Genomic DNA, 12,457 nt, shown 5'->3' on the forward strand with positions numbered 1-12,457 from the left:
TGAGTGTGTTCCACTCCTTTCTACTTTCACACTAAATCCTCCAAATAAGAAAAATTGAATTCAGTATGAAACAGATTTGGCCAAACAGCAGCTCACATAAAAACGCAAGAGCAGCCCTAACCAGTTTGGCTCAGTGGATGGAGCGTCGGCCTGCGGACTGAAGGGTCCCAGGTTCGATTCCGGTCAAGGGCACGTATCTTGGTTGCAGGCACATCCCCAGTCGGGGGTGTGCAGGAGGCAGCTGATCAATGTTTCTAACTCTCTATCCCTCTCCTCTCCTCTCTGTAAAAAACCAATAAAATATATTTTAAAAAAAACAAACAACAACAAAACGCAAGAGCAAATGTTACCTGAGTTCACTTAGCAGTTTCTGTTGAGGGACCTGATTCAACATTTGGCAAAAGCAGTGTTTTAAAGAGAGAGGCATGAGCCCACCTAGGGTATCCAGTTTAACATGTCTGTACGTATTTTGTTTCCAGCTAGGACGAACCCTAAGGAGCCCTTTCATGAAATTTGTAGCCCATGCAGTTTCTTTCACAATCTTCTTGGGATTATTAGTTGTGAATGCATCAGACCGCTTTGAAGGTGTCAAAACCCTGCCCAATGAAACCTTCACAGACTATCCAAAGCAGATCTTCAGAGTGAAAACCACCCAATTCTCCTGGACAGAAATGCTCATCATGAAGTGGGTGTTAGGTAAGCAAGTCACCCTATCTTCTATCCTTTCTCCCTAATTATAATAGGATATTACTAAACTCTGACTTTTGAACCTCTCTTTCTCAAGTGCACTCTCAGCAGGCAAAATGGATTGTGATGACTCACAGAGAGGTCAAAGTCAACTTCATTGTGTGCTGGTGTGTAAGACGTACAGATCTGTAGTATAAATCCCAATTTTGAAAGTAAATGTTGGGGAAAAATGGTTAGGTACTTTTCATTATATCTGTATTGAAAGTGAGTGTAAAGTGGCTTTGCATGGGAAAATATACTACTTTTCTCATTTAACAATAGTCTCCTGAAAGCTTAGGAAATCAAGTTCTGAAACAGAGTATAAAATTACATAGCAAAAAGATACTTTTGTTATCATTGAATACTGATATATAGTAGAATCTTCATGATTAATATGAATCTAAAAAGCTAGGAGCATTACATTTTCTCATCTTTTGTGTTAATGAATGCAATGAAGCTGTGAAATTCCTCTTTGTGGTGGTATTTTGTGCTGCCAATGTCTGCCACTGGAATTGGCAAGGAAATTGTTCCCATTCCCAAATGACTAGCTAAGAAAGGCTATCTCACTTTGCCCAACTCATAAAAAACCTTTACTAGTAAAGTATAAGCAAGATAAAATATAACTGGCAATGGCTAAAATTGTACATGACAAAATATGTTACAGATTTTCCTAACATGGAAAACTTCAAAGAAATGAAAAATTGCAAAAACTATTATCAAGTGATATTGTATATAATCAAAACCTGATCGATAAATTTTAATATTTAGCTATTATCATAAAGACAACAAAAAAATAAGTATTGGTGAGGATGTGGAGAAAAAGGAACCCTCATATACTGTTGGTGGGATTGTAAATTGGTGCAGACAATATGGAAAACAGCATGGTGATCCCTCAAAATATTAAAAATAGAATAACCATATGACCCAGAAATTCCATTTCTGGGTATTTATCCAAAGAAATCCAAAACACTAATTCAAAAATATAAATGGACCCCTATGTTCTCTGCAACATTTTGTAAAGTAACCAAGATATGAAAATATTCTAAGTATCCATCAAAAAGCTAAAGATGGTGTTTGTGTGTGTGTACAATGAAATGTTACTCAGCCATTTTTTAAAAAAGAATAAAATCTTGCCATTTGCAACAACATGGATGGACCTAGAGCAGTGGTCAGCAAACTGCGGCTCGGCAAACTGTGGCTCGCGAGCCACATGCGGCTCTTTGGCCCTTTGAGTGTGGCTCTTCCACAAAATACCGACTTCTGCACATGGGCCACGAAGTTTCAATCGCACTGTATGTGCACGCCCGCATGTGGTATTTTGTGGTATTTTGTGGAAGAGCCACACTCAAGGGGCCAAAGAGCCGCATGTGGCTCACGGGCAGCAGTTTGCTGACCACGGACCTAGAGGTAATTATGCTAAGTGAAATAGAACAGAGAAAGACAAATACTGTATGATTTCACTTACACATGAAATTTAAAAAACAAAACAAACCAGAAACAGACTCATAGGTACGGAGAACAAACTGATGGTTGCCATATGTGAGGAGGGTAGAGGTATGAGAAAAAAAGGGTGAAGGGACTAACAAGTACAAAATGCCAGTTATAAAAAAGTCACGGGGATAGAGAATAGAGAATACAGTATAGAGAACATAGTAATATCATAATAACTATGTGTGGAGGCGGATTCTTATTAGAATTAATCATAGTGATCACTTCACAAAATATGTAAATATCTAATCACTATTTTATACCTGAAACTAACATATTGTATGTCAATTATAACTAAAAATTTACAATTTATAAACTGTAAGGTTTCTATCAGAAATATCTGACTTTGATAAGAATGTTTTAAGTAAAATAAAACTGTAGAAAAGTCTGAAAAAATTGAACTATGCATTATCAAAATTTGATCAATTGTGTTTCTTTTATTTATCCCAGTCCAGCTTTGTGTTCGTGATAAAATTTCAATATTGTTATAATTTTCATTACTTTTATGCTCACAACATTGAGTCAAAATGCATTCAGGGTCAAAGTGTGCCATCAATTAACAAAATCACAAAAGAACAAATACATGAAAAGACAGCCCAGCACATGGCCTGTGCTAATCAAATGGTATAGCCTAAACAGTGGTTGGCAAACTCATTAGTCAACAGAGCCAAATATTAACAATACAATGATTGAAATTTCTTTTGAGAGCCAAATCTTTTTAAACTTAAACTATATAGGTAGGTACATTGTTATTAACTTAATTAGGGTACTCCTAAGGCTTAGGAAGAGCCACACTCAAGGGGCCAAAGAGCCGCATGTGACTTGCAAGCCGCAGTTTGCCGACCACGGGCCTAAGAGAGCCACAGAGTAGAGCCGCTGGAGAGTATCCTATAGAATGCCCAAACTGACAGTAATTGGGAATATGATCTCTAAACTGGACCTCTCAATAGGCAGAGGGAGATGAGAAGAATACTTTCATCCAAAGGGCAGAGGAAGAAAAGCACACCATGCTTCCAAGGGCTTGTAATCAACTGGCAAGTCTGTAACCAAAGGCTCATTTAGTGGAATTTTTGGCATTAAAGTTCACAAGGGACATTAAAGCTTGTTGCAGATTGAGTGCTGTGGTCTCACTTTCATAGCTCATAGTCTATCCTGATTCTCCCTAGTACACTCGGCACTTTGCATGGGCTGAAAATTTTATGTCCCTAAAAATTCATACGTTAAAATTCCAATCCCAAGGTGAGGGTATTAGGAGGTAGGGCCTTTGGGAAGTGATTGGATCAAACGGGTGAAACCCTCATGACTAGGATTAGTGCACTCATAAAAGATAACCCAGAGAGCTCTCTCCCCCCTCTCTGCCATGTGAGGATAAAATGAACCAGAGACCATCACTCTCTCCAGCCTGAGAATCTCCAACATCAGTTCATACCATAGAAACCCATCTTTCTTGCTGGGGTAGTTGAAAGAGGTTGTGCTAAAGCTTTTCAGCTGGAGATTGTGGCTGTGGAGACATTCATCAGAGGACTGTGTAACAACAATAGAGGTTCCCAGGAAGCCATCAAGCTTAAAAAGCAGGAAGCCTCTCCACAATGCATGTCATTTCTTCATCAGGAATAGATCATGTCATGAAGGCTCCTTTTACACCACTCTTACAGACAACCTGACAGTGTGTTCTTAAGCAGATGCCCCAGTATGGAAAGCTCAATTGATGGAGATGGAAATGCCAGCATAGTGGGAAAATACACTTAGAGGCCTGGAGAAGAGGAAAGAGCTTAGGCCTAAGTGTGAGGAAACCCAGTCTGACTGTCCTTTCCTCCTTGGCGGCTCTGTCTCTTTAAATTTGTTCTCACATGTGTAAGATGATGTGTAAAATGTGAGGATCAAGCTGCTCCCTCATCTACCCAGCTAGGATTACAAACTCTTTGAGGGCAGTACTAAGATTTACCTACAGAATCACATGTCTAGGTTGGACCAAGAGTAAAATTGTAAAAGCACATGGGCTGGGTTCCTCGCTTAATTCATTCTTTTAATGGTTTCATTTATTTGGACAAGTTTCCAAGCAAACTACTCCAACCAATTTGCCAAATTTTCTCCCAGCAAGTCAGACCATGTTTCGGCCCTGCTTATCACCTTTAGGGGCTACAGATGCCTAGGATGAAAACCAGCCTCCCCCTCATGGTCTACTGGGCCTTCACTAGCCTTTCCAATCTCGTCCCATGCCCTGATTATTGAGCCACACTGAGCTCTTGTGTTCCCTCATTTCCATGGCCATGACCTGAAACACCTTGACAGCCCCTCCTTCTTCACCTAACTAACTCCTGGTTCCTCATATCAACTGTCACCTCCTCCATAAATTCACTCCTTTGTTCTGTCAACAGATATATAATGTACCAGACACTCTGATGAGGCAAATAATTATAATGCAGATGGCTCTTATCCCTGAGTCTCCCCTGAACATTTTTTCTTATATCATCTGTTTCTGTGTAGCACTAGTGCTTACAGATACATCTGTCTCCAGCACTGAACCTGCTAGGGATGGATTGTCATCTTCCTGGTTGTTGTACCCCCAGAACGGTGTCTGGCACAGATGTGGTGCTCAATAAAGCCTGGTAAGCAGGTGAAGAAGTTCCTACCATAGAATAGCTGTGCCTAGTAGAGGCCATGATGAGTGACAGAACAGTAGAGAGCAAGGGTCCTGGGCTGCCGTTGTGACTTTGGAGGACATACTTGCCATCTTTGTACATTAGTATTTTTCATCTGTAAAGTGAAGATAATTACAGTAGCTACCTATTAGGCTATTAGTGTAACTGAACAATCAATGGGTATGTGCTGCCTGTCACTACTTGAGGCAATTACTAGTAAGCAGAGACAGGGTTGAATCACATATGAGCATTTGTTCCAGTACTACTGGCAGTATAGGAGACCAGCAGGTCATCCACAAAAATTTGCTCTGCCTCTCCCCATAAACCAGCTGCTTATATTGGGTAGAAGGACAAAGATTACATGGGGAAGTAGGCGAAAGGGTATGCCACATGGGCAGATAATAGGTAATGCAGGCTGGAGATTTGGAAAGGCCTAGGGGTATGCAAAGGCTGGGGTCTTCAAAAGGCTGGCAATATGCAAAGGGCTGGCAGCTCTGGTTTCTGCAACAAGGTTGTCAATCTTTCCATGATAATAGGCCGCTCCCTGATGGGGAGGATGGGCTGCATTTCCGGGTGAACTCCCAGGTCCCACATGCAACTCCCAGCCAGGTTAGAATCTACTTTCTTTAATCAGAACAAAACAATCACAGTTAACAGAGCATGATTAATATTTCTTACAATTATAGCTGGACCCTAATATTATGTTTCTGTCCCTATCAATAGGAAGATTTAGTGTTAGTAAAGTACTTAGCACAGGGCTTGGCACCTAGCTGGTTCTCAATATTGTTATCTACTAAAATCAGAGGAAGATGAGGAGCTTTGGTCAGAAGGTTTTAATCTATTAATACCATCTTCCTGCCAGGAAAACAGATGATTCCTGAATGTGTCTGAGGCTAAGATCTGTTGCAAAGGACTTGCGACTGAGATAGTGTTTGGATATTAGGTCTGAGGGTTGAAAGGTTCTAGGCATATTCTCCCTCCTGTGAGTTCTGGCCCAGTGATGAGAAGCTGACCTGAAAGAACAGACAGACCTTCCAGGAGGTGGTGGGGAAGAAGTGTGCTCTACTCAGGCCCTGGGACAGTGGAGAGGAACGCATGCAAACCATGGCCATTCAAGGAGTGTGCACATTTCAGTCTCACCCCCATCCCCCAGAATTTTGAAGGAGGATTCCTTCTGAATTGCATCTGAGGCAGGGATTGGAGTGAACCACCTTTTGAACTGTCTAGCTCCATCTCAGCAGCCTGTGGCCATTACTCCAAACTTGCACATATGAAGCTACTCATTGCCCCCAGGCTTCCCAGCATTTCCCAGCCTGTTCCCTTGCCAGCCACCCTCATTAATTATCAGTTGACCTTGTTCTCCAGGCTCCCAGCTTCCCTGAGTGAAGGGGATTTTGCCTGAAGGAGGCTCCAGTAGCCAGCAGGCATCCTGACCCTCAGAGCTCCTGGGCTAACACTCCTCTGACTGACAGGCTGGAGGCAAGAGACTATGAGGCTCAGCTTGAATATAAACTGCTGAACTACCCTCAGCACCTTGGAAGCAGAGGGTCTAATTTCACTCACTAAAGTATTTAATTTCACACATTTCTTTTTTCATTAAGCATTCCTGCTGCCCAAACCCTTGGGTCCATGCTACTTTTACTCATGGCCTTGGGATAATTTAAATTAGTCTGGGTGAGTTAATATTCAAATCTAGGAGACTAATATGGACATTTGAGCATGGAGGAAGTGATTTGCAATGCCCAGTGAGGAGCTCCATATTGGCCAGAAAAGTGAGTTTCCTGCAAATAATTTGCATTTCAGATTTATAGAGCTTTTAACACTTGAAATTACCCCAAAGCCCCAAGAAAATCAAGGGACTTATCCAAGGTCACAAACCCACTCTGTAGCCAAGCTAGAGCGCCGGCTTCCTGAATTAAAGCCAGTGATAGCCCTAAGTGATAGCCTATGCCTAGTTAAAAGCAGTTCCACTAAGACAGTGGTTCTCAGCCTTCTGGCCCTTTAAATACAGTTCCTCATGTTGAGACCCAACCATAAAATTATTTTCGTTGCTACTTCATAACTGTAATTTTGCTACTGAATCGTAATGTAAATATCTGATATGCAGGATGGTCTTAGGCGACCCCTGTGAAAGGGTCGTTCGACCGCCAAAGGGGTAGCGACCCACAGGTTGAGAACCGCTGCACTAAGACATTCGAAATTTTAATTTGGGGATAGAGGAAAGCAACAAACATTTTTTCCAGCCTAGAATGGTTTTTCTAATATTTTTCAAATATTTATTTGGACAAGCACAGATGAAAGTAAATCTCAGTGTTAAGGAAATTACCACACAGATTCTGAAAAGGTAAACTTGAGAAGTGTGGCTTTAAGGGGGCGGAGGGGAACGCTGGAGGAGGGTATCTTGTAAACAGACTTGGATTACTTTTCTCCTCAAAAAAACACACAAAACATTTAGGCCTGGCTGGTGTGACTCAGTGGTGGAGTGTTGACTTATTAACCAAGAGATCATGGTTTAATTCCCCGTCAGGACACATGCTCTGGTTTGGGGCATAATCCCCCAGTAGCGGGCATACAGGAGGCAGCCAATCAATGATTCTCTCTCATTGATGTTTCTATCTCTCTCTCTCCCTTCCTCTCTGAAATCAACAAAAATAATGTATTTAAAAACATACATTTAGTTTCAAATCTTTTTATTTGATGGGCCATTTTCATCAGAAAATAACAAATTCTGATTTTAAAAATATCTGGACAGAGTCCCAAAGGAATAGAGATGATCAGCTCATCTCTCAAATTCTACCAGATGTGGGCCTGTGACCAAGTCAGCCATGCCTCCACCGCCATGATCATTTGTCTACTCGTGGTATCATCCTTAACTCCAGGCTTCTGTGGTCACCTGCCAGTGTGCTTGGGTTTGAGGTCTGAAGGAAAACATTCACAAGGAAATGAAGGACAAAGTTGCAGGGGTGGATGAACTTACACAAGGACAGAGGGAAGAATGAGAAAGGCTGGAACCTTGGAAAGCAGCAGCCTTCAAGGCAGGAGTGGGGAACTGATTTTCTGCCAAGGGCCATTTGGATATTTATAACATCATTCGCTTAATATAATTCACTTAATATAAATTTCTGCTGCTTATCAAAAAAGCTCCTAGATTTACTGAATTTCAAGTCCCACCTGCAGTTGTCTTGGTAGGGCCACACCAAATGATTTCGCAGGCCTTGTATGGATGCTGAGGAGAGATAGGAGGCACCTGGGAAGGCAGGCCATTGTGCCTGATGCAGAGGAGCAAAGGGAGTACCAAGAGAGGCTAGTAATGTTAACATGTTGGAGTATGTGGTCAGTGAGGTGGAACTGTTTCACTAACCAACCAGTTAGTGATTCTTCTACCACATTAATCTCCTAAGTATGCCTCCTAGCTGGGCACATTATAACTCTCTGTGCCTAACAAAACATTAGCTGTAAAACTAAGATAATAATAGAATGTACTTCATAAAGTTATTGCAAATATCGAAGAGAGTTAATATATACATCTATATCAAACAGTTCCTGGCACATATTAAGTGCTTGAAATGTTAATCATTAACTTTTAATTATGCAAACCAATAATCAATGAAGATAAAGGCAAAATAGCACTATTCAATAAAAATGTAGTGCAAGACATATCATAAGCCACATATTTAATTTTGAATGAAATTAATAAATAATATATTTTATTTAACCTAAATTCTTATCATTACAACATGTGATTGATATGAAAAATTGAGATATTTTACATTTTTTGTACTAAGTCTTTGAAATTTGGTGTGTATTTTACACTTATACAGCACCTCTCAATTCAACAGGCCATATTTCAAGTGCTCAGTATCCGTGTGATTAGTTGCTCCCTACATTGGACAGTGCAGGTATGGAAGGATACACACCAAATTGTTAGTCTAGGCTACCTCACAAGGCTGTCTTAGAAGTGGAGTGGGGGAACTAGGAACACTTTGTTTACATGCCTCTACATAGTTTAATATGTAAAAATGAGGACATCTGTCTTTAAAATCCAGTAAGTTATAAAAAGATATTAAAAAGTTATAAAAGAGTAAGAAAAAATTAATAACTCAAAACTAACACTCACTAAAATAGTCATAGAAATACGGAGGAAAGCATTCTAACCTGGAAGGAAGAACATCTGGGTTCTAAGACACATGTGGGACCTTCAAAAAGCCCACCTGCATCTAGGTTTCTTCAGAAATGGATGATTTCTTAAGACCTCTCCATTCTTCAAACGTATAAAAGTCACCCACTGTATTTCTCAATGGAGGAGAACTCTCTCCTCGCCTCTGGAGATTATCCAAAAGGAGAGGCACTGAATAGGTTTGTGAAACCTATTCTCACAGTCTGAGGATTTGCCGATTCTCAATCCGCCTTTTAAGATAGGTTTCTGTTTGTTGCTGGCTATCAATCTTCTCAGCTCCCAAGAGTTTTTATTTATATTTGTACCCCACTTCTGTCCATGCCCCCCTGTAGTCACAAATGTCAAGGAAACTGAAAAATGAGCCTGACCTTCTCACTCTCCCACAGGGATGATTTGGTCCGAATGCAAGGAAATCTGGGAGGAGGGGCCGCGGGAGTACGTGCTACACCTATGGAACCTCTTGGATTTCGGGATGCTGTCCATCTTCGTGGCCTCCTTCACTGCGAGGTTCATGGCCTTCCTGAAGGCCAGCGAAGCCCAACTGTACGTGGACCAGCACGTGCAGGACGACACACTACACAATGTCTCTCTCCCACCAGAAGTGGCATATTTCACCTACGGTGAGTCCAAGTATCCCCCTCGCTCCTCCCCAGGCACTTCTGGGGCGTGGCCCTGGGCCCTTAGCTTGGCAGGTCCTTCAGCAGTTGGTCATCTGGAATGTTAATGTAGACACAACCCTTAGCCCCAAAAGAAAGTCCTAGTCACTGCACTGCAAGCTGAATTAGTGACGAAGAGAAACGAATCATTTTGTGTTAGAAAGGATAGATTTGTTTGGGAAAGGTTCTTGGAGCATTTCTATGGGATTTTTTTCTTTTTTAAAGAAAAATCTCAGTTCTGATGCGGATCCAGAAGCTTTTCCTTTCATGTTGGATCCCTGTGTTTTGTGCAAAGTCCTTGTTTCTCAGTTTAAAATATATTTTCTCATAGCAAGATAGTGTCTTAGGAGATGCCTTAATTCTTTCAAACCACAAGGCCATACAGTGTGAGTTACTAGATTGAAATTTTAGGAATAATGAGTTATAGGATCCATTTATTGAGGACCTACTAAGGGCTATGAACTGTACAGACATTTTATACTATAAATTGCAATTCTTGCAATAGCGTTGCACGAGGGTTTTTAGTCCCATTTTATACATGAAGAAATAGGTTTTCAAGGCAGAGCTCACAATGTTCCCATAAATACAGGATTGCCTTGGATTGCAAGGGATCCAGGCCCAACATGAATTTGAAAACCATGCAGAAGGCACAGTGGTTATGTTCTCAGGCTTTGGAGTTAGACTTGAATTCAAACCTACTTCTGTAGCTTACTGTGAAACCTTGTTTATTTAACTTTTCTGATCATCCATTTTCTTATATTTAAAATTGGGATAATACATGTCAGAAAGTTTGTTTTGAGGAGTAAATAAGTCGGTTCATATGAAGAATATTGTACTGTATTCTGAAAATATTAAATGCTACTAAATAGTAACAGTTATTATCATACTACCTCTCGGGTCATTTTCTTGCTCAAACACTGTACTTTCTGTACTAAAGAGAGAGATGTGTGGGGAGAAGAAACGGTAGATATTTGTTGTTATGGGTAAATTAGCTGGACATTTCATACGCACTCACTAATGGCAACTGTTACATCATGAAGGGTTTGAATGTCAAATGTCACTGTTAGATAAAGCCACATGGCTCCTGTGACCACAGAATCTTCATTATCAGGTTCAGCAATGATCTGCAGAGGGTTGGCCAATTACTGCAAAAGTTGAGTTGCTGCCTATATTCAATGTAGATTGTTATACAAATTTTGACTTTTAAATGTGGTAGGGAAATCCCCATTGAGAAATGGAGGGCCTTATAGTATTACAAATCATCTACTCTTCATTTATTGGTTTGAAAATTCAGACTTTTCAAAAGCAAAATGGTCTTGTATGTTTTCCCCTCTGTGCTGCTCAGGGTTCAAGGGAAGATGAGAGAATCTTGATACTGCACTGGGTACTTTTCTTAATGCCATCATTCAGGCTTCATATTGTCCGCTTGTAACTTCTAATCCTTTTATGGATTACATTAAGGTCTCAACCAACCCAAGCATTGCGTATTTATTGCCCTTGCTTTTATGGTTCACTCCGTGCCCTTGGAAATCTTTTGGCTGTGTTCATTTGTGTTTCCGTTGTGGAGAAAGAATGCCCTCTTGTGGCCAGATAGGCAGTGGTCCCTTCCAACCTCTACAGTACTAAATAGGCAGATATTTTTCAGTTTAGGACAAATTTTCTCATGGAAATAGCTCCAAGAAGAAAATCCTTGTCTGAATTATCACAGAGCTGTTTGCTTTTACACCCATCACAACTCTTACAAGCCAATTCAAGGAGAATATTTTTCACTAAAAAGTCCTGACCTGGTCACCAAGGTCTGATGAAATTTAAATCTATCTTAGACTATAGGAGTGCCTTTCAGCTGAGGTTTAAGATGGCAAATTATAGGAGGAAGAAAAAATAATTCCTTTTGGTGTCTGTCTGAAGAAGCTAGGTCTTATTTTATACTATCCAAATGTTTTATTTATCCATAGAGGGCGACAGATATATTGGAAAAACATAATTTAGTCTCCTTGTCTTTCGTAGACTTCTGAGTTATGACCTTTATGAGAACATAGAGTCTATAATTTTATTATATTTCCAAATGTAATTTAAATGCACTACATGAAACTCTGTGGCAAACAGAGGCCTGTTTCCCTTACTAAAGATGTCTTACTGTTCTTTATTATTGTTTAACAGAGACTAGCTTTGAAAATAAAGAATAAAATTCTTCCTCTTCCATCTCCCTTGGGGTGCCAAGACTTGCTATATAATATCTTTGTTCTCTGAATTTACTTGGCTCTTAAAAGGGCCCCACACCCCAAATCCAGCCTTTAAAATGGCAACAATATGTACTCTACAGGGCTGTTGTGAAAATTACAGCTAATGTAAATGTAAGGGCTAATTAAGGTTTCTCAGTTTAAGTTTCACTTCGCATTTCTCAACAGGGACACTATTGGCTTTTTCAGCAGGGCAATTTTCAATGGTGTGGGTCTGTCTGGAGCACTGCAAGACATTAGCATCACAATAATACGCCTTCTTCATCATGACAACCACAGATACCCCACACATTTCCCCAGGAAGAAGGAGCTGCCCTCATTTGAGAATCATAAGTCTTGACACATAGTAGGCAGCTCATTAGAGAGAGATGCTGCTCCTTGCACCATTAGAACTGCAACAGGAACACTTTGCAGGTTTGCTCTGCTGCAGGAATACAACCAAGGTAGCTCAGACCTTCACTGGTGACCACAAGCAGCATCTCCCCAGCCTCGGACAAGTCCTAGGACTCTTGCCACCTAGAACAGGTC

General features: G+C 40.6%; 1 protein-coding gene across 1 annotated transcript in view; it reads left to right on the forward strand.

Annotated features, from left to right (window-relative positions):
- Positions 1–12,457, forward strand: part of TRPC7 (transient receptor potential cation channel subfamily C member 7) — a 128,754-nt gene that overhangs the window by 84,089 nt on the left and 32,208 nt on the right. Inside the window, exons 5-6 of the mRNA XM_070417151.1 lie at positions 480–696; positions 9,420–9,653. Of these exons, the coding sequence (XP_070273252.1) occupies positions 480–696; positions 9,420–9,653 (451 nt within the window). The remainder of the gene's footprint in view (positions 1–479; positions 697–9,419; positions 9,654–12,457) is intronic.

Source organism: Myotis yumanensis, unplaced genomic scaffold, assembly GCF_028538775.1.
Source record: "Myotis yumanensis isolate MYYU_CA2020_CCGP unplaced genomic scaffold, mMyoYum1.0.hap1 SCAF_5, whole genome shotgun sequence".
NCBI classification, from domain to species: domain Eukaryota; kingdom Metazoa; phylum Chordata; class Mammalia; order Chiroptera; family Vespertilionidae; genus Myotis; species Myotis yumanensis.